The 23,229-nt window shown below is 52.1% G+C and overlaps 1 protein-coding gene across 1 annotated transcript in view; it reads right to left on the reverse strand.

Annotated features, from left to right (window-relative positions):
- Positions 1–19,792, reverse strand: part of ybx1 (Y box binding protein 1) — a 31,582-nt gene extending 11,790 nt beyond the window's left edge. Inside the window, 4 exon segments of the mRNA XM_069918324.1 lie at positions 9,309–9,342; positions 9,520–9,583; positions 19,589–19,696; positions 19,699–19,792. Of these exon segments, the coding sequence (XP_069774425.1) occupies positions 9,309–9,342; positions 9,520–9,583; positions 19,589–19,696; positions 19,699–19,777 (285 nt within the window). The 5' untranslated portion in view covers positions 19,778–19,792.
- Between the last annotated feature and the right edge of the window lie 3,437 nt (positions 19,793–23,229).

Consider the following 23,229-nt stretch of genomic DNA (forward strand, 5'->3'; position numbering starts at 1 on the left):
GACACTAAAGTAATTGATTGGAAGAAATCAGTTTGTGTGTCGAACAAGCAACAAATCTCTTTCTGAAACCAACAAGAACTTTCCTGAGCAGTAACAATTTAACTTTAAACACCAGAGCTGGGTGAAGATTCATAAATGCTAAATTCTGTACACAGTACAAGAATTGCCTGATACCAGAGAACTTTGAAAAGTGAGAAGTAAATGATTGGACTGTGAAACAAAGAACTTTCCTGAACATGGTTATACATTGCATACATGTGTGCTTAGAATTAGAAGGGGGTTAAGTTATGTTGTTAAAAGTAATAAGTTAAAGTTTGATCTTGTTTTTATGTTTAATGAAAATTAAAAGCAAATTTTGTTTAAGTAATTGTTGTCTTGGTGAATTCCTTTTGCTGCTGGGGTTTGTAGCCCTCTGGACTCGTAACAAAGCACACCAACAGGCTCTTCAGCCCATGCCCAACCACACTAATCCTACTGACACAAGGACTCAAACTTTCTGTACCTTGGCAAGTATTAAAAATCAAGTACTACTTGTCTTGATTCTTCAAACTTTGTATCCAAGTGGAATCCAAAGACACATTCCACATTCTAACCACTGGGGAAAAACTCTACAAGTACTACCTCTCAACTTGTCAGCATTCCAAAAATATGTAATAAAGATATTTACTACCTGCCCAGTTTATCCCCCTTAAATTCATACATCTTTGTCAGACCATCCTCCTCTACTCCTCTTGGTGCAATTTAAATGCTCCAATCCCTAACCGTAACATCCTGGTGAAAACGCTCCACAGAAAATATATGGAATCATAATGAACACAAATATCTTGAAAGTGGGTATGAAAACCACAAATTTTCCTCCTCTCATTAAGTTGTTTACACAAGGTCAATTAGAAAAGTTAAACAAACATGGGTTTGGTAAAGGTATCAGGGAAAATATGGTGGATAGATAAAAACCATTTTTTGTCAAAAAATATCTAAGTCTATTATTCTGGGGCCACAAGTTGCAAGAATTTATGCAAAGGGGAAAGGAGCCCTTGACTGAACCACAACACTCATCATACTCGATAGCAAGGATACCAACTTACACTGAACTAAAGGCAGTCCTCAACTTCTGACCTATGTAAGTTACAACTACCCGCAGATATGATCAAAAATATTTTTAAATCTTTATTAAAACTACGGCAAAGCCACATATTTTGTATAAGTACAGTGCACCAAGTTCCCGGAGGCAGCCTTAAGTCCCCGTTCCCCGAATTACGACCAAACAAGTTACCGGTTCTCAAGAATGCTTTGCTGGATGAAACTTCAGGAAACACCAACATTCTAATGGAGGAGGAATATCAATAGAAAATTGAAGACAGGAAACCAAACCAGTGTACTCCTTTCTATCACCCCCAACAATCAGAATTCACAATCAGGAATCTGTAACAAACTAAACTTCCAACAGCATGAATTTCTGAAAGAGACCTAATCCATTTATTGAGTGAAAGGATTGGCAAAAATTCCCACAACATGAAATGCACACATTTTAAAAAAATATTTCAATTTTGGTATAGGCCCCTCCACCAGAGAAGGTAATCTGCAGCCAATTCAATTCTACATATAGAGGAGCTGAGTGTGGTAGAGCAAAAGGCAGCAGAACCAGACAAATTAGTTATAGTGCTAAAAACTTGGTCTCCAGAATTTCCCATATAACCACTTACAGCACAGAACAGGCCAGTTCGGCCCTACTAGTCCATGCCGTAGCAAATCCCCACCCTCCTAGTCCCACTGACCAGCACCCGGTCCATACCCCTCTAGTCCCCTCCTATCCATGTAACGATCCAGTCTTTCCTTAAATATAACCAATGATCCCGCCTCGACCACATTTGCCGGAAGCTCATTCCACATCCCCACCACCCTCTGCGTAAAGAAATTTCCCCTCATGTTCCCCTTATAATTTCCCCCTTCAATCTTAAACCATGTCCTCTAGTTTGAATCTCCCCCTTTCTTAATTGAAAAAGCCTATCCACATTTACTCTGTCTGTCCCTTTTAAAATCTTAAACACCTCTATCAAGTCCCCTCTCAATCTTCTACGCTCCAGAGAAAAAAGCCCCAGTCTGCACAACCTTTCCCTGTAACTCAGACCCTGAAATCCTGTCAGCATTCTCGTGAACCTTCTCTGCACTCTCTCTATTTTGTTTATATCTTTCCTATAATTTGGTGACCAAAACTGTACACAGTACTCCAAATTTGGCCTCACCAATGCCTTGTACAATTTGATCATAACCTCCTTACTCTTGAATTCAATACTCCGATTTATGAAGGCCAACATTCCAAATGCCTTCTTCACCACACCATCTACCTGAGTATCAGCCTTGAGGGCACTATTTACCATAACTCCTAAATCCCTTTGTTGCTCTGCACTCCTCAATTGTCTACCATTCAATGTATATGACCTATTTAAATTTGCCTTTCCAAAATGTAGCACCTCACATTTATCTGTATTAAATTCCATCAGCCATTTCTCAGCCCACACCTCCAGCCTTCCTAAATCACCTTTTAATCTACGGTAATCTACCTCACTGTCCACAACACCACCAATCTTTGTGTCATCCGCAAATATATATGCGGATGTGGTTCAGTCAAGGGCTCCTTTCCCCTTTGCATAAATTCTTGCAACTTGTGGCCCCAGAATAATAGACATAGATAGTGGACCCAGGACCGAACCCTGAGGAACTCCACTAGTCACTGGCCTCCAATTGGACAAACAATTTTCTACCACTACTCTCTGACACCTCCCATCCAACCACTGCTGAATCCATTTCACTACCTCCTTATTTATACCTAATGCCTCCACCTTTTTTCCTAACCTCCTGTGGGGAACTTTGTCAAAACCTTTACTAAAGTCCAAATAGACAACAGCCACAGCTTTCCCTTCATCAACCTTTTTTGTAACCCCCTCGAAGAACTCAATCAGGTTTGTCAAGCATGATCTACCCCTGACAAAACCATGCTGATTACTCCCTATCAATCCCTGTACCTCCAAAAATTTGTAAATAGCATCCCTCAGAACACTTTCCATCAACTTGCCCACCACAGACGTCAGACTTACAGGCCTATAATTCCCAGGTTTGCATTTGGACCCTTTCTTAAACAGAGGAACCACATGAGCCACCCTCCAATCCTTTGGTACCACCCCTGTGGCCAGTGACATCCTAAATATCTCTGTTAATGGCCCCACTAACTGTCCACTAGCCTCCCTGAGTGTCCTAGGGAATATTTTGTCCGGTCCGGGAGATCTATCCACCTTTTTTTAACACAGCTATCACTACCTCCTCGGTTATCCTTATATGCTTCATACCTCCCCACTATTTTTCTTTACTTCAACTGGTTCAACATTTTTTCCCTAGTGAATACCAAGGCAAAGAAATCATTCAAAATTTCCCCCATTTCCTCAGACTTCTCACTCAGCCTAAAAAAACCCTTTGAATTTATTTTTACTCTGTCAGCTAAAGCCTCTTCATGCCTTTTTTTGGCCTTTCTAATTTCTTTCTTACGATTCCTTCTACACCGCTTGTCTTCCTCCTTCAACTTCTCAGCTCCCTGCTCTTTATACCTCTTGAACACCTCCCTTTTACTCCTAACCAAATTTCCAATATTCCTCAAAAACCAAGCCTCCCTATGACTTCCAGCCTTTCCTTTTAATCCACACTGGGACATAACTACTCTGTACCCTCAAAATTTCTTTTTTGAATATCCTCCATTTTTCATTAACATCCTTACCTGAAAATATCCTGTCGCACTCAATACTCCCCAAATCCCTTCTTATTCCTTCGAAATTTGCTCTTTTCCAATCCAGAACCTCAACTTTAGGCCTCTCCTTGCTCTTCCCTAAAACTAACAGAATTAGCTGAGCTGTTCAGTTACACCACCAGCATCTAGCCAACACTTTGGTAAAATATGCCCAGTTACATCCTGTCCACAAAACAGAAATTAATTCTAGTGCTCAAAAGAATGAAAGGTGTTAAAAGAATTTTAGTGCAAAAAATATAATTAATGCTCACTTTTGAGTTTTATCAATACCAAAACTAATATTTGATAGTCTGAAAATGGATTAAGAATCCAAAGGTAAATAAACTTACTTCATTTCCTAGAGTCAAATTTTGCATGAGAATGCAGTGGTCATTATCTCAAACCTGGACAGCAATATAATGTTCTTTAAAGCTAGTTCAAACTATTTACAGCTGATTCATCACATAGACTTGTTCACTGATAAGGACATGATATTTGCTATTTTCTTGGAACCAAAGGCCATGACCACTTGTAGCAAAGCCTGGTCAATATTCAGACATGGACAAATAAATACCTCGTAATATCTACACCATGCAAGTGGCATCTCATGACCATCTTCCAAAAATCAAACTACCTTCTGTGAACATTCAAAGGCATAACATTGCCAAGACTGCACTATCATAAGGCAGTACAGTTGACACAATGCCTTTACAGTGCCAGCGATCAGGACGGACCAAGGTTCAGATCTCATGCTATCTGGAAGGAATTTGTACATTTTCATGTCTGCATGGGTTTTCTCTGGCAGCTCTGGTTTCCTCCCACCATTCAAAACCTACTAGTGGTGCAGGCAACTGGTGTGTAAATTGGGAAGCACAGTCTCATGGGCCAGTTACCATGCTGTTTGTCTAAAAAAATTTTTTAAATTGTGATAGCCAGGGTATTTAAAATATTTTATTTTAAATTTTTCAATATATGTATAATTAATAATAATACATTTCAAAAGAACCAAAATAAAGTTACATACATGGTTTTCACCCCTATCCCAAAACTCCCTCCCTCCCAACCTCCCCCTCCAGAAAAATAATAAACATGCTATAATTCTATGTATATAAAAAGAAAAAGTTTTTGGATTGCATAGAAAGGTCACCCAGTACCATATCTCAATTCTTCATAACCATTCAGGAGAGTCTTGAGGTCCAGATGAATTGGAAGGATATCATTATAATTGTAATCCCATTATTTGAGTGTACAGGTCCAAATTTTCAAAAACATACGATACTTATTTTACAAATTAGATGCAATTTTTCCCCAACTTTGAATTTCTGCATGTCACCTTAGCATACCCAAAGGTGTATCAGATTTCCAAGTAACTGCAATGCATTTCCTAACAACTACTAATTTAATAAATTCCAATTGATAAACAGATAATTTTAATTTAGGTCTTGTACCTTCAATATTTCCTAATAAAAATAAATCATGACTTTGCAGAAGGACAATTCCTGTAACTTGTTCCAAAATATTCTGTAAATCTGTCCAAAAATTGCTTATATTGGAGAAGACCAAGTTGAATGTAAGAAAGATCCTACATCTACACCACACCTAAAACACTGAAATGATATCAGATTCAGTCTGTTCAATTTCTGTGCAAGATATAGCTGATGTAAAAATATATTGGACTAATCTATATCTGACATTAATAGTATTAGTAATACGATTCTTGTATAAATCTTCCCATATTTGTTGATCAATTGCAATATTTAAAATCTGTTTCCCATCTCTGTCTAGAGCTAGGAAGACCTTGTTTGGGAGTTCCTCCTTGTAAAAACAAATACATCATAGAAGTAAATTTTTTTAACAATTCCTCTCCTAATAAGAAGTTCTACTCAGTACAACTAGGTAAAAACATAGTTGGTCCAAGGTTATCCCTTAAATAAGCTCTTAATTGAAAGTAACAAAAAAAGTATTATGCAGTACAGCATAATTGTTCCACAAATGCTCAAAATGACATCAACTGACCCCTTTCATAACAATCTTGACGTTGATCAAAAAACTTTACCACCCACCAAATGCAACAGACATGTGAGTGAAGTAAAAGGACAAGAGCCAAGCGGTTGTGCGAGGTATACAATGGGGGGGGGGGGGGTCAAAGGGGTGCAGCGCTCCTTGTAAGGGGTTGGGGGGGGGGCAGCACCCCCTCATTTGGAAATTTTTAAAACGTACATACAAAATTACCAGTTTCAAGCCATTAAAAAAAGGTAGTCATTTTCAAAAATTTAAAAAAAACTGTGAGCACAGTATATCAGAAAGACTACCATCTGTACCAAGATTCCAAGCCCCTTCCAGGCCCAACCTAGTTTGCCAAACAGCACCCCTTCCCAACCTGCTCCCAATCCCCAGGCTGTTCCAGCACCCAGTGGCAGTGGATTCTGCCTTCTCTTCCCAATCTTCTGAAGGCTCCTTCCAAGGGACAGCCATCATCTCCCTCACCAACAGGCCCTTACTACACCATCCATACACAGGCCAGCTCCCCAGCTCAAGATTTCCTCCTCAAACCATTGCAGCTTGAATTTCAGTTAGGACAGCCTTGAAATGCTGTAGTTACCTGAACAGAACAACTACTACTGCTACTTGGGAGGCTGATAACAGGTGACCACCATCTGTGCTCCCATGTTCCAGCCCTGAAGCCGGGATTGCGCAGGTTCACCTGCAGATGCAGAGCCCACATCCCTCACGGCACGCCATTCATGTGTCATCGATCTAAACAATGACGAGGAATGTAGCAGCAGTAAACAAGGAATCGGACGGCCAGTCACAGCTGTAGTGGGTACAGTGCTGGCAAAGTGGTGAAAAACACCAAAATCATTTTAAAAACGTGGAAAATGTACATGCCTGATCCAATGACAACTAAAACCAGGTCAGATGTTGGGAATGCTCTGAAAATTGCTAGTGTTACAAAACCAGACATGTCAGTTGAATCTCTCTAAATCTTTCCTGCAGTTGAAATATTGGGGAGGACAGCCGAGAAAACCTCCAAGAAACCCGATGAAATGAATTGCTTTGAAAAGTTGATATAGTAGTAAAGTTAAATAGCCTGTCCACCATATTATATAACATTACAGCACAGTGTTGCCCCTTCAGCCCTCAATGTTGTGCTGACCTATGTAAACCCATTCAACAATAACATTTTCCTACACCAAAGCCCATAACTTCCATCTAAGAGTCTTAAATGTCCCTGTTGTACCAGCTTCCCCCACATCCCTGGCAATAAATTCCAAGCACCCACTACTCTGTAAAAAAAAACCTTGCCCCTGACATCTCACTTATCAACTTTCCTCTCCTCACCTTGTCCTCTGATGATTGCTACTCTCACCCCAGTGAAAAGGTGCTGGCTGTCCATCCTATACATCTTTCTTAATCTTATAGACATCTATTATTAAGTCCCCTCTCATCCTTCTTTGTCACTCTCCAAATCCAGGCCACATCCTACTAAATCTGCTTTGAGCCTTCTCCACAATTTCCACATCCTTTCTGTAATGTGGCAACCAGAACCAACAAAGTGTGGTCAAACCAGAGTTTTATAGATCTGCAACATTATTACCTCACGACTCTTGAACTCAATCCCCCAATTTCTGAAGAGCAGCAGAGCATAAGCCTTCTACGCTACCTTGAGAGATTTGGACTCCAATTCCTTGGTTCTTACACACTGTTAAGAATCCTTACATTCAGTTCCAACTACACATCAAAAAGCACTTAATGGGATGAACTTTCAGATACCAAGATCTTATGAAGCTAACAGACCACAAGACAACCTTTTGAATCAAAGACAACACCGCCTCCCTTTTGAAGTGACAGAACATCTTTTATGCAAGGTACAACAGGAACAGTCTGATTCCTGAAGAAAATTCCATGTCTCCCAATGAACAGGCCATCTGCATAGCCACAGCAGAGGCGAATGGCATCATATCCAAGGTGAACCCAAACAAGGGAGCAGGACCAGACAACATACCTGGATGGGTACTGAAGGACTGGACAGACCAACTGACAGAGGTCTTTGCACACATATTCAACGTGTCACTGCAGAATACCATGGACTTCAAGACCATCACCATCGAGTATCAAGCTAGTGCCCAGTGGCTTCAACTATTATGAAATGCTCTGAGCGTCTGGTGATGGAACAAATCAAAGCACTCCTCCCAGACACCAGACCCATTACAATTTGCCTACAGACAGAACAACTCCACTGATATCTTGTGTGTCCCCCCCCCCCCCTCTCTGTGATGACCCAACTGGAGAACAACACATCAAATGCAAGGCTACTGTTCAACTTCATTTTGGCATTTAACACAATCATTTCCCAGAGGTTGGTCCTCAACACCACTCTGTAACTGGATTCTCGACTTCCTGACAGAAAGACCATAGTCCGCTCCGATCGGCTGCAGAACATCGAGCCCAGTCATGCTAAGCACGGAGACAACTCAAGTCTATGTGCACAGAAGCCTCTTCACACTATTGACCCATGACGGATCCAGCTCGAATAATCATCAGCTTTGCAGATGACATGACAGTAGTTGGCCTCATCAAAATTTTGTGAAATGGTGTATGAACAACAACTAGAATCAAGACAAAGGAGATGACTGCAGACTTCAGGGAGGCCAGAGTTGACTGTCATCCACTGCACATTAATCGCTCAGTAGTGGAGAAAGAGGAGCATCAGGCTCCTCAGAGACCACCCAAGTTACGACTGATCCTGGACACAAACATCTCCTCACTTGTCAGGAAAGTGCAACATCGACTACACTTCTTTAGAAGATAATCGGGCAAGGATACAGGACATCAACCAGTCAACTTTATGCAGGTGCTCTATTGAGTGTCCTGGCCAGTTGCTTTTGAGCATTGGATCAGAGATTAATCTACAGGAACCCAAGAGCAGCAGAGATATTCACTGGGTATCTCTCCCCTTCTCCCCACCCCTCAAACCAATGTGATCTACCTGGATTGTCATTTGAAGCTCACAAAATTGTGGGTTTTTTTTTTAAAAGATATACAGCACAGTAACAGGCTCTTTCAGTGGCAATGTTGAACTGGGGTGTGGTGGGGAGGAGGAAGAGGAGGAGTGGGGACCTCTGCCTCCCAGGCAGTGGGGAGGTGTCAGGGATTGACAACAGTGGCAAGAGCCTCTGGCTCCCAGGCAGAATCGGCAATGGCGGTGGAAAGTGTCTGGGTTTACAGCAGGAACCTCAGGCTCCTGGGCAGGTTCAGCGACAGCAGTGGGGTGCCGTCAGGGAATGCAGTTAACCGATACACATCCAGTTCTGAGTGTTTCAGATAACTGAAAACATAATCCAAACATTTAAATAAATTTTACAAAAAGTTTAATTTAACCTATTTCTTCCACAAATACCAATTATATTCAATATTTACCATTAATAAGATCTTCTTGGTACAGAAGCACCGGTGCCCAGGATTTGCTATGATTCCAGATGTGGGCACAGGGACTTGCAGCGTGCATGCATTTCTTAGAATATACACTCACCTGATGTACAAATACATCTTCCTTTGTATCATTCCTACAAAGCAAAAAGAGTTATACTTCATATATTTGTAACAAATTAATACTCATCTGAAATAATTTCTATCCCCATTTACACCTCCATAATTGCATAATTCAACATTGCTAAACAAGTTAGATTTTAATGAAGCAGCTCCATCAGTGAAAGTCTAGAATAAAAATACACAAGACTGACCTGTTGATGAATCCATAGCCATTTCGAACATTGAACCACTTTACTGTTCCAAGAACCTTTGTTGCTGAAAAATAAAAATAAGCTTCCAATATTCAAGTTACATTACAAATTTCCAAATAAGCAAATTTCTAATTAATTTTAGAAATGTTTCCCCAAAACTCAATTGGTTAAATAGGCAGCAATCTATGCCCAAGCAAACAAATACAGCAGGGCAGATTCTGAATAGGTGTGTGTGTGTGTATATATAAATATAAAATATATATATTTAAATAATATAAATAAATAGTGTATTAATACACACCCCACTATTCTTACACACAGAAGTAGAAGGAAAATTTCCTTTTGAGTAAATCGTCAAGATTTAGTACAAACTTGAGCTTATTAAATTGGGCTACAGGTACTAACTAACCTGAACTTTAAAATGTCATTGCAAACCTCAAAAAACTGAAGAATTCAAAAAGTCCTATATTTACAATGACTGCAGATATCATCAGGAATAGCAGCAAGGTCCTTTAGAACTCAGGTGCATCAGCCAAACCAAGTTGCCACTTGAAATACTTTTTTCATGAATTAGCTCTTTCACATAATCTAGATCAACCACAGGAAAAACCATGCAACAGTGCTTCCCACCCCAAAGCAGATGAAGAAAATAGCATTAACCAAATTAATGCAATGAGTAAAGGCAATTAATTTCACAAGATGGTAATAAACACCCAGAATGCTCCACCCACGTAACATTTACACCGATTAGAAACAGGCCCAACCAGTCTACATCATTATTAATAACAGCTTATTCCTCCCTCTTTCAACTTCCTCTTAAATCATTTTACAAAAGCTTTATCATTTACACCAATACAAACTATAAATAAAAATCCTACACAAAGATTGGCTTCTTGAGGTCCATCCAAAAAGATGACATCAAGGCATCTAAAAATAAGCCAAAGTAGGAGGGTTTAACTTCAAAGTGCAGAATTGAAGGATAACCTATCACACCAATGGTGACAGTGCTAGTGATCACTCATGTGATTGAGATTAAGGTGGAGATTTAAAAGTATGAATCTGGGTAGCAGAATTAGAACAGGGACCACCATGTTCAATCAGGATCTCATTTTTGCACATTCTCACTGTTAGCACATGGCCTTCCCAGAGATGCTCCAGTTTCTTCTCAAATGCCATGTCCAAGGTGGTACATTAATAAGCCACTGTAATGAGTGGATGACTGCAGTGGAGGAATCAAAGAAATTATAAGACTTAAGAGCAGAAATAGGTTATTCACCCTTTCAAGTCTGTCCCACCAACACGAGCTAATCCATTTTCCCCATGACCTTTGATGCCCTGGCTAACCAGAGGCTATCAATCTCAACCTATCAAATTGACTCAATGACCTGGCCTCCACAACCACCCATGGCAATAAATTCCAGATTCACTACTATCGAGCTGAAGAAATCCTTTCGCATCTCTAAGTGAATGCCCTTCAATCCTGGTTATGCCCTCATCCTACTCTCCCTTTCAATATTCAATAAGTTTCAATGAGATTCTCTACCCCCCCCCCCCACCGTTCTCCAAAATTCCAATACATACAGACCAAGAGCTGTCAAACACTCGTGATAACCCTTTCAATCCCAGAATCATCCTAGTGAATCTCCTCTGAACCCTCTCCAATGTCGCCACATCCTTATTTAAATGAGGACTACAAAACTGTTCACAATACTCTATAAGGTCTCACCAGAAGGAATTAAAAACTGAATTAATATAGGATAAATTAAATGTTTGATATTTGTAGACACAATGGGTTCTGACAGATTTTAAAATCAAGCTGTTGCTCAATCAGTCTGCAAAGTTTATGGAGTGCAGTTGCAGAATTCTGAAATGACTAGAGTAGAACTGTCTTCCATATGGTGATCTGCCAGCAAAGACAAATTTTTGCCGAGTCAAATGCTAGATGGAAATGTGGGCTTAGAGTTAAGAAAGACAAGGATAAAGTGATTTGGGCCAATTTTGCAAATAAGTTTCCAAACAGTCTGATTCAGTTTCAAAGAATAGAATCATTGGTGGAAAATAATTGCCTCCACCAAAGAGAAACATTAACTTGAGAGATGTTGTTTACCTCCCAATGTGGGCAATTAAGTCAAAGGTGAATTTTCTCATCAACTCAAAATGCAGAGAGGGGGGCAAAGTAAAAAACCCCTTGAGAAAATACCTGCATATCTGAAATGAGGAAGTAGGTGTGGCAAAGATGTTCTTGCGGAAGAAAAACATGGTATAATTGTGAGTATTGTCAGCCAAGAGGCTCCCTCATCCTTTGCAACCAGATTACAACACTCCCTCCACCCTCAAAGTAACAACTAAACAAGATGGATTTGAGAACATGTACCAAGATGGTTTTAATAAGGATTAAAGTAGGAAGGAGAATGCAATGGACAACCAAACAGTTGCATATAGCAGTGTCAGCCAAAAGGGTGAATATTTTGAAAATGTTTTCAAATTCTTCACAAATTCATTATGATTTTAATGGAAGACTTTGGATATTATTCTTTGACAAGAAATAAACTCTCATCATCAAAACCTTCCACAATTTTTCAGGCAAATTTCAAAAAAGGGGAAAGAGAGCCAACCAATCTCAACTTGAACACCAATGTTAGAACTAATTACTTCTCCCCTAGTTTCTTTTTGTGTAAACACACTACACTCTACAACCAAGGTGTATCCGAATTCAATGTTAGATTACAAGAATGCAGTACATTATAGTGAATCAATGAGCCTTTCGACATACACCCAAACTATGGAGGCCGAGCTTGCAATAAGTGTGGCGAATGCTGACCCTTAGTGCTACGAAAGGATGAGGGAGAACGCTGGCTGAGCCACAGTGGGCAGTATTCTCCGGCGCCACCGATTTACCACGCGATGCTCAGTATAGACGCAGGGGAGGGACGGTTGGACCCCAGAAAATCTGCACCAAGGTTGAAAATCAACAAGTGACAGCGGCCATAGGCTTTTCCCAGGGAGAACTCAGCCACGAGGGACCCGGCGGCGGGGCGAGGCCCGGGAGGGGCAGGGGCCCGAGGCCCGGGAGGGGCAGGGGCCCGAGGCCCGGGAGGGGCAGGGGCCCGAGGCCCGGGAGGGGCAGGGGCCCGAGGCCCGGGAGGGGCAGGGGCCCGAGGCCCGGGAGGGGCAGGGGCCCGAGGCCCGGGAGGGGCAGGGGCCCGAGGCCCGGGAGGGGCAGGGGCCCGAGGCCCGGGAGGGGCAGGGGCCCGAGGCCCGGGAGGGGCAGGGGCCCGAGGCCCGGGAGGGGCAGGGGCCCGAGGCCCGGGAGGGGCAGGGGCCCGAGGCCCGGGAGGGGCAGGGGCCCGAGGCCCGGGAGGGGCAGGGGCCCGAGGCCCGGGAGGGGCAGGGGCCCGAGGCCCGGGAGGGGCAGGGGCCCGAGGCCCGGGAGGGGCAGGGGCCCGAGGCCCGGGAGGGGCAGGGGCCCGAGGCCCGGGAGGGGCAGGGGCCCGAGGCCCGGGAGGGGCAGGGGCCCGAGGCCCGGGAGGGGCAGGGGCCCGAGGCCCGGGAGGGGCAGGGGCCCGAGGCCCGGGAGGGGCAGGGGCCCGAGGCCCGGGAGGGGCAGGGGCCCGAGGCCCGGGAGGGGCAGGGGCCCGAGGCCCGGGAGGGGCAGGGGCCCGAGGCCCGGGAGGGGCAGGGGCCCGAGGCCCGGGAGGGGCAGGGGCCCGAGGCCCGGGAGGGGCAGGGGCCCGAGGCCCGGGAGGGGCAGGGGCCCGAGGCCCGGGAGGGGCAGGGGCCCGAGGCCCGGGAGGGGCAGGGGCCCGAGGCCCGGGAGGGGCAGGGGCCCGAGGCCCGGGAGGGGCAGGGGCCCGAGGCCCGGGAGGGGCAGGGGCCCGAGGCCCGGGAGGGGCAGGGGCCCGAGGCCCGGGAGGGGCAGGGGCCCGAGGGGCAGGGGCCCGAGGCCCGGGAGGGGCAGGGGCCCGAGGCCCGGGAGGGGCAGGGGGCCGAGGCCCGGGAGGGACAGGGGGCCGAGGCCCGGGAGGGGCAGGGGGCCGAGGCCCGGGAGGGGCAGGGGGCCGAGGCCCGGGAGGGGCAGGGGGCCGACGCCCGGGAGGGGCAGGGGGCCGACGCCCGGGAGGGGAGGGGCGAGACCCGACACCGGGGGCCGGGGAGGGGGTGAGACCCGACACCGGGGGACGGGGAGGGGGTGAGACCCGACACCGGGGGACGGGGAGGGGGTGAGACCCGACACCGGGGGACGGGGAGGGGGTGAGACCCGACACCGGGGGACGGGGAGGGGGTGAGACCCGACACCGGGGGACGGGGAGGGGGTGAGACCCGACACCGGGGGACGGGGAGGGGGTGAGACCCGACACCGGGGGACGGGGAGGGGGTGAGACCCGACACCGGGGGACGGGGAGGGGGTGAGACCCGACACCGGGGGACGGGGAGGGGGTGAGACCCGACACCGGGGGACGGGGAGGGGAGGGGGTGAGACCCGACACCGGGGGACGGGGAGGGGAGGGGTTGAGACCCGACACCGGGGGACGGGGAGGGGAGGGGTTGAGACCCGACACCGGGGGACGGGGAGGGGACGGGGTGAGACCCGACACCGGGGGACGGGGAGGGGAGGGGGTGAGACCCGACACCGGGGGACGGGGAGGGGAGGGGGTGAGACCCGACACCGGGGGACGGGGAGGGGAGGGGGTGAGACCCGACACCGGGGGACGGGGAGGGGAGGGGGTGAGACCCGACACCGGGGGACGGGGAGAGACCCGACACCGGGGGACGGGGAGAGACCCGACACCGGGGGACGGGGAGAGACCCGACACCGGGGGACGGGGAGGGGGCGAGACCCGACACCGGGGGACGGGGAGGGGGCGAGACCGACACCGGGGGACGGGGAGGGGGCGAGACCCGACACCGGGGGACGGGGAGGGGGCGAGACCCGACACCGGGGGACGGGGAGGGGGCGAGACCCGACACCGGGGGACGGGGAGGGGGCGAGACCCGACACCGGGGGACGGGGAGGGGGCGAGACCCGACACCGGGGGACGGGGAGGGGGCGAGACCCGACACCGGGGGACGGGGAGAGACCCGACACCGGGGGACGGGGAGAGACCCGACACCGGGGGACGGGGAGAGACCCGACACCGGGGGACGGGGAGAGACCCGACACCGGGGGACGGGGAGGGGACGAGACCCGACACCGGGGGCCGGGGAGGGGACGGGGAGGGTACGAGACCCGACACCGGGGGCCGGGGAGGGGGCGAGACCCGACACCGGGGGCCGGGGAGGGGGCGAGACCCGACACCGGGGGACGGGGAGGGGGCGAGACCCGACACCGGGGGACGGGGAGGGGGCGAGACCCGACACCGGGGGACGGGGAGGGGGCGAGACCCGACACCGGGGGACGGGGAGGGGGCGAGACCCGACACCGGGGGACGGGGAGGGGGCGAGACCCGACACCGGGGGACGGGGAGGGGGCGAGACCCGACACCGGGGGACGGGGAGGGGGCGAGACCCGACACCGGGGGACGGGGAGGGGGCGAGACCCGACACCGGGGGACGGGGAGGGGGCGAGACCCGACACCGGGGGACGGGGAGGGGGCGAGACCCGACACCGGGGGACGGGGAGGGGGTGAGACCCGACACCGGGGGACGGGGAGGGGGTGAGACCCGACACCGGGGGACGGGGAGGGGGTGAGACCCGACACCGGGGGACGGGGAGGGGGTGAGACCCGACACCGGGGGACGGGGAGGGGGTGAGACCCGACACCGGGGGACGGGGAGGGGGTGAGACCCGACACCGGGGGACGGGGAGGGGGTGAGACCCGACACCGGGGGACGGGGAGGGGAGGGGGTGAGACCCGACACCGGGGGACGGGGAGGGGGTGAGACCCGACACCGGGGGACGGGGAGGGGGTGAGACCCGACACCGGGGGACGGGGAGGGGAGGGGGTGAGACCCGACACCGGGGGACGGGGAGGGGAAGAGACCCGACACCGGGGGACGGGGAGGGGAGGGGAAGAGACCCGACACCGGGGGCCAGGGAGGGGACGGGGGGGCGAGACCCGACACCGGGGGCCGGGGAGGGGACGAGACCCGACACCGGGGGCCGGGGAGGGGACGAGACCCGACACCGGGGGCCGGGGAGGGGACGAGACCCGACACCGGGGGACGGGGAGGGGACGAGACCCGACACCGGGGGACGGGGAGGGGACGAGACCCGACACCGGGGGACGGGACGGGGACGAGACCCGACACCGGGGTACGGGGAGGGGACGAGACCCGACACCGGGGGACGGGGAGGGGACGAGACCCGACACCGGGGGACGGGGAGGGGACGAGACCCGACCGGGGGACGGGGAGGGGACGAGACCCGACCGGGGGACGGGGAGGGGACGAGACCCGACACCGGGGGACGGGACGGGGACGAGACCCGACACCGGGGGACGGGGAGGGGACGAGACCCGACACCGGGGGACGGGGAGGGGACGGGGGGTAAGACCCGACACCGGGGGACGGGGAGGGGGTGAGACCCGACACCGGGGGACGGGGAGGGGGTGAGACCCGACACCGGGGGACGGGGAGGGGGTGAGACCCGACACCGGGGGACGGGGAGGGGGTGAGACCCGACACCGGGGGACGGGGAGGGGGTGAGACCCGACACCGGGGGACGGGGAGGGGGTGAGACCCGACACCGGGGGACGGGGAGGGGGTGAGACCCGACACCGGGGGACGGGGAGGGGGTGAGACCCGACACCGGGGGACGGGGAGGGGGTGAGACCCGACACCGGGGGACGGGGAGGGGGTGAGACCCGACACCGGGGGACGGGGAGGGGGTGAGACCCGACACCGGGGGACGGGGAGGGGGTGAGACCCGACACCGGGGGACGGGGAGGGGGTGAGACCCGACACCGGGGGACGGGGAGGGGGTGAGACCCGACACCGGGGGACGGGGAGGGGGTGAGACCCGACACCGGGGGACGGGGAGGGGGTGAGACCCGACACCGGGGGACGGGGAGGGGAAGAGACCCGACACCGGGGGACGGGGAGGGGAAGAGACCCGACACCGGGGGACGGGGAGGGGAGGGGGTGAGACCCGACACCGGGGGACGGGGAGGGGAGGGGGTGAGACCCGACATCGGGGGACGGGGAGGGGAGGGGGTGAGACCCGACATCGGGGGACGGGGAGGGGAGGGGGTGAGACCCGACACCGGGGGACGGGGAGGGGAGGGGGTGAGACCCGACATCGGGGGACGGGGAGGGGAGGGGGTGAGACCTGACACCGGGGGACGGGGAGGGGGTGAGACCCGACACCGGGGGACGGGGAGGGGGTGAGACCCGACACCGGGGGACGGGGAGGGGGTGAGACCCGACACCGGGGGACGGGGAGGGGGTGAGACCCGACACCGGGGGACGGGGAGGGGGTGAGACCCGACACCGGGGGACGGGGAGGGGGTGAGACCCGACACCGAGGGACGGGGAGGGGGTGAGACCCGACACCGGGGGACGGGGAGGGGGTGAGACCCGACACCGGGGGACGGGGAGGGGAGGGGGTGAGACCCGACCGGGGGACGGGGAGGGGGTGAGACCCGACACCGGGGGACGGGGAGGGGGTGAGACCCGACACCGGGGGACGGGGAGGGGGTGAGACCCGACACCGGGGGACGGGGAGGGGGTGAGACCCGACACCGGGGGCCGGGGAGGGGACGGGGGGGGGGGCGAGACCCGACACCGGGGGCCGGGGAGGGGACGGGGGGGGGGGGGCGAGACCCGACACCGGGGGCCGGGGAGGGGACGAGACCCGACACCGGGGGACGGGGAGGGGAGGGGGTGAGACCCGACACCGGGGGACGGGGAGGGGAGGGGGTGAGACCCGACACCGGGGGACGGGGAGGGGAGGGGGTGAGACCCGACACCGGGGGACGGGGAGGGGAGGGGATGAGACCCGACACCGGGGGACGGGGAGGGGAGGGGGTGAGACCCGACACCGGGGGACGGGGAGGGGAAGAGACCCGACACCGGGGGCCGGGGAGGGGGTGAGACCCGACACCGGGGGACGGGGAGGGGGAGAGACCCGACACCGGGGGCCGGGGAGGGGGAGAGACCCGACACCGGGGGCCGGGGAGGGGGTGAGACCCGACACCGGGGGCCGGGGAGGGGGTGAGACCCGACACCGGGGGCCGGGGAGGGGGTGAGACCCGACACCGGGGGCCGGGGAGGGGGTGAGACCCGACACCGGGGGCCGGGGAGGGGGTGAGACCCGACACCGGGGGACGGGGAGGGGGTGAGACCCGACACCGGGGGACGGGGAGGGGGTGAGACCCGACACCGGGGGACGGGGAGGGGGTGAGACCCGACACCGGGGGACGGGGAGGGGGTGAGACCCGACACCGGGGGACGGGGAGGGGGTGAGACCCGACACCGGGGGACGGGGAGGGGGTGAGACCCGACACCGGGGGACGGGGAGGGGGTGAGACCCGACACCGGGGGACGGGGAGGGGGTGAGACCCGACACCGGGGGACGGGGAGGGGGTGAGACCCGACACCGGGGGACGGGGAGGGGGTGAGACCCGACACCGGGGGACGGGGAGGGGGTGAGACCCGACACCGGGGGACGGGGAGGGGGTGAGACCCGACACCGGGGGACGGGGAGGGGGTGAGACCCGACACCGGGGGACGGGGAGGGGGTGAGACCCGACACCGGGGGACGGGGAGGGGGTGAGACCCGACACCGGGGGACGGGGAGGGGGTGAGACCCGACACCGGGGGACGGGGAGGGGGTGAGACCCGACACCGGGGGACGGGGAGGGGGTGAGACCCGACACCGGGGGACGGGGAGGGGAGGGGGTGAGACCCGACACCGGGGGACGGGGAGGGGGTGAGACCCGACACCGGGGGACGGGGAGGGGGTGAGACCCGACACCGGGGGACGGGGAGGGGGTGAGACCCGACACCGGGGGACGGGGAGGGGGTGAGACCCGACACCGGGGGACGGGGAGGGGGTGAGACCCGACACCGGGGGACGGGGAGGGGGTGAGACCCGACACCGGGGGACGGGGAGGGGAGGGGGTGAGACCCGACACCGGGGGACGGGGAGGGGGTGAGACCCGACACCGGGGGACGGGGAGGGGGTGAGACCCGACACCGGGGGACGGGGAGGGGGTGAGACCCGACACCGGGGGACGGGGAGGGGGTGAGACCCGACACCGGGGGACGGGGAGGGGGTGAGACCCGACACCGGGGGACGGGGAGGGGGTGAGACCCGACACCGGGGGACGGGGAGGGGAGGGGGTGAGACCCGACACCGGGGGACGGGGAGGGGAGGGGGTGAGACCCGACACCGGGGGACGGGGAGGGGGTGAGACCCGACACCGGGGGACGGGGAGGGGGTGAGACCCGACACCGGGGGACGGGGAGGGGGTGAGACCCGACACCGGGGGACGGGGAGGGGGTGAGACCCGACACCGGGGGACGGGGAGGGGAGGAGGTGAGACCCGACACCGGGGGACGGGGAGGGGGTGAGACCCGACACTGGGGGACGGGGAGGGGAGGGGGGACGGGGAGGGGAGGGGGGGCGAGACCCGACACCGGGGAGGAGAGAGACCCAGGTCCCCACTCGGAGAAACCCTGCGGTCCCGAACCCAGCTCACGGGACCAGTGGCGGTCCGGGGAAGCGGCGCCCAGCCCGAGGCCGCAGCACGTGGCGGCGCCGGGCCAGCTCGCCCGCACCCGGGAGGTGGGGGGGTGTTATCCCCTCCTCCTCCCCGCTGTCAACTCCACGGGGCCGCGCGTCCCCCGTCTCCATCCCACCCAATCCCCGCGCCGGCCGCGTGCGTTTGACAGAGGCGCGAGCGCGCCCGTTAACGGCCGTCACCAAGTTTGGTGGGGGGGGGGGGGGTGGGGTGCGTGAACACGCGCGCGCCCGCTTACGGCCGGTTGGGGGCGAGAGAGCGCGCCCGTTAACGGTTGGTTAGGAGGCGCGAGAGCATGCTCGTTAACGGCCAATGCCCGCCCGCGCGCCCCCGTTAACGGCCAGAGGGAGGTCCCGTGCACGCGCCCCTTCCCGCCGGCCCCTCACCGATGACTTTCTTCTCCCCAGGGGACTTGGGCTTGTCGGGCTGCTGCTGCTCGGGTTGCTGCTCAGTCTCGGCCTCGCTCATGGTGTTGTCAGGCTGTGTGTGGTGGTGCGGCTCGGGCCGGTCTGCCGTGGGGGCTCCTGCGCTCTCTCCGCTCTTTCTTCTCCCTTGCCCTCTTGCTGAAAGAACATGGCCGGGCTCTCGCGAGAATTTCTATTAAATATCACGCCAGAGCCCGCCCTTTCAACGCTCTGCCATTGGACAGCTGGGCAGCCTGCGCCACGCAGGTTGGTCGGCCGCGCCGTCCGTCAAATCCCTCTTCGCGCCCAACATTCCTCCCGTAACGGACGTGATTGGGAGTTCCACTCAACATTCCGCTGGCCATTGGAGACGAGGCATGTCAATCATCTCGGGCTCTGCTGCCTCTCTCTGCGGATTGGCTAATTCCAACTGTCACCTAGGTAGAGTGCCGTGGGCGAGCAGGTGAGCTCCCGTCAATCACTCCTGCAGCACACGTCCCCAACTATTAGAAACTATCGCAACCTGCTGACAAGTGCAGAGTGGGGAAACTGCGAGCCTGATTCCAAGAAAATAAATCTTTGGTTGTTCAAATGTTTAAAAAATGTGCATTGTTACAGTGAAAGGCTAAACAGGTTAAGACTTTATTTCCGGGGGAATCTAAAATTATGAGGGGGATAGACAGAGTAAATGTTGGTCAGCTTTTACCACTGAGGGTAGGTGAGATACAAACCAAAGGACATGGGTAAAGGCTGGAAGGAGAAATGTTTTGGGGGAACCTTCATACAGATGTACCATGGAGAGCATTCTGGCTGGTTGTATCACTGCCTGGAATGGAGGTGGCAAATCTCAAGACAAGAATAAACTCCAGAGGGTTGTTAACTCAGCCAGTGTCATCACGGGCATCAGACCACTCCATCGAGGACATCTACATGAGGCAGTGTCATAAAAAAGCAGCCTCATCCTCAAAGACCCCCACCAACCAGGCCATGACCTCTTCCCTCTGTTACCATTGGGGAAAAGGTACAGGAGCCTAAAGAACACTGGGCAGCACAAGGACAGCTTCTTCCGCTTGCCATCAGGTTCCTGAATGATCAATGAACCAAAGACACTACCTCACTTTTCATGCACTTTTTTTGTTTACACAGTAATGTCATAAGATGGTTATAGTACATTTACACTATGATGCTGCCACAAAACACCAAATTTCATGACTTGTTCAAGATAATAAATCTGCCAGCTGAGGGATGCCGACACCAGGGCTCTCAGCTGGAAGAAGAGGAATGCGACAGGAAAGGGAGTGAAAGGATAGAAGAGCAGCAGCAGGAGGCCTGACAGATGAGTAGCCCAGAAGAAGAGGACCAACAGCAAGAAGCCCAGCAAAGTGAGACAAGGAACTCATCAGGAAAGTCAGAAGAGACACAGATACAAGGAAGAGAAGGAGAAGACACAAACACAGTACAGACACAGAAGAAGAAGAAGACCAAGATCTGCACAGAGAAATAGAAGGTAAAACAGATGGACAGAATATAGATAAAGTTTTTTTTCAAGAACAAATGAGAGCATTATAAGAATGGTTGACATTAGAATTTAGTGAAATGAAAAGTACAGAAGAAAAAGTGAATAGAATAGAGCTGGTCATGACAGAAATAGGGTAAAGATTAGAAAATGTGGAAGAATGAGAAACGGCTGTAGAAATGGAAATGAATGACTTAAGAAGAAAATTGGAAGAAAGTGATAAAAAAGTTAGAGTCACAAAAGTTGTTAGCTCAGAAAATTAATATGTTGGAAAATTATAGTAGGCGAAACAACAAAAATAGTAGGCCTAAAGGAAGATGAAGAAGGCACAAATATGAAGGAATTTATTAAAGAATGGATCCCAAAGGTCCTGGGAATGACAGAAATACAGGAAGGAATGGAAATAGAAAGGGCACACGGAACACTAGCTCCGAAACCACAGACACATCAAAAACCAAGATCCGTTTTAGTAAAATTTTTGAGGTATACGACAAGAGAAAATATAATGGAGTGGGCTAGGAATAAAATTAGAGAAGACAATAAACCATTGGAATACAAGGGTCAAAAAATATTTTTTTTACCCAGACATAAGTTTTGAACTCTTAAAAAAGAGGAAAGAGTTTAATAGAGCAAAATCGATCCTATGGAAAAAAGGTTATAAATTTATGTTAAGACATCCAGCTATGCTTAAAATATTTATCCCTGAGGAGCAAAACAGACTGTTCTCGGATCCAGAGGAAGCATGAGAATTTGCAGAATAACCGTCACTGCGAAATCATTTGACACTTGTGAGCAGGTTCGCAATCCAAATGGAAAGGGGAGTTGTGGTTGCAACTCAGAGGGGGGGGGCGGGACATTTGAGGCTAAGGGAATATTGAATGTGGGAGTTGTTGGAGTATTTTATGTTTTAAATGTGTTGTCATACATTGAGTTTAAAAAGGGAAAACTGAGAGATGAAAATAGAGAAAAGAGGGAAGGTGGTGATGAGGTGTAAACAGGATATGAGGTGGCCATGTTGAATTATATGACTACAAATATTATTGGAATACATAACCAAATTAAATGGCAGAGGCTATTAAATTTCCTGAAAAAAGAAAAAATAGACATAGCATTTGTGCAGGAACGCATCTAACTGAAGTGGAACATAATAAATTAAGGAGAGACTGGGTAGGACACGTAGCTGCAGCATCATATAATTCAAAAGCCAGAGGTGTAGCTATATTAATTAATAAAAATGTACCAATCAAAATAGAGGAGGAAATAATAGATCCAGCAGGGAGGTATCAGATATATTCAGAATTTTGGAATTTGCTCAATATATATGCACATAATGAAGACGATCAAAAGTTTATGCAAGATATTTTTTTGAAGATTGTATATACACAAGGAAATATATTGATAGGAGGGGATTTTAACCTTAATAAAACTGAACAAAAGACTAGCAAGAAGAATAAAATGGCCAAATTTATGGTTAAATTAATGCAGAAAATGAAACTTATGGATATATGGAGGAGGCAGCACCCAAGGGAGAAGGCATCCTTATATTATTCGAGTAGGCATAAAACATACTCAAGGATTGATATGTTTTTGTTGTCGGCCCATATTCAAGGGAGAGTTATGAAAACTGAATATAAAGCTAGATTGCTATCTGATCATTCACCCCTGTTATTAGCAATAGAACTGGAGGACATCCCACCAAGAACATATAGATGGTGGTTAAACTCCATGCTACTTAAAAGACAGGAATTTAGAGAGTTTATTGAATGCCAAATTAAAATGTACTTTGAAATAAATACAGAATCAGTGAAAGACAAATTTATATTAATGGGATGCAATGAAAGCCTTCATTAGAGGGCAGATAATAAGTTATGTAACTAAGATGAAAAAGGACTACAATCGGGAAATAAAACAGTTGGAAAGGGAGAAAAGGAACTAGCAACAAGGGATGATAATACAAAAAGATGAGAATTGGCGGACAAAAAAATAAAATACGAAACATTACAAACGTATAAAGTGGAGAAGAACATAATGAAAATAAAGCAAAAGTATTATGAGCTAGGAGAAAAAACACACAAAATATTAGCTTGGTAACTTAAAACAGAACAAG

This window comes from Narcine bancroftii, chromosome 2, assembly GCF_036971445.1.
Source record: "Narcine bancroftii isolate sNarBan1 chromosome 2, sNarBan1.hap1, whole genome shotgun sequence".
Lineage (NCBI taxonomy): Eukaryota > Metazoa > Chordata > Chondrichthyes > Torpediniformes > Narcinidae > Narcine > Narcine bancroftii.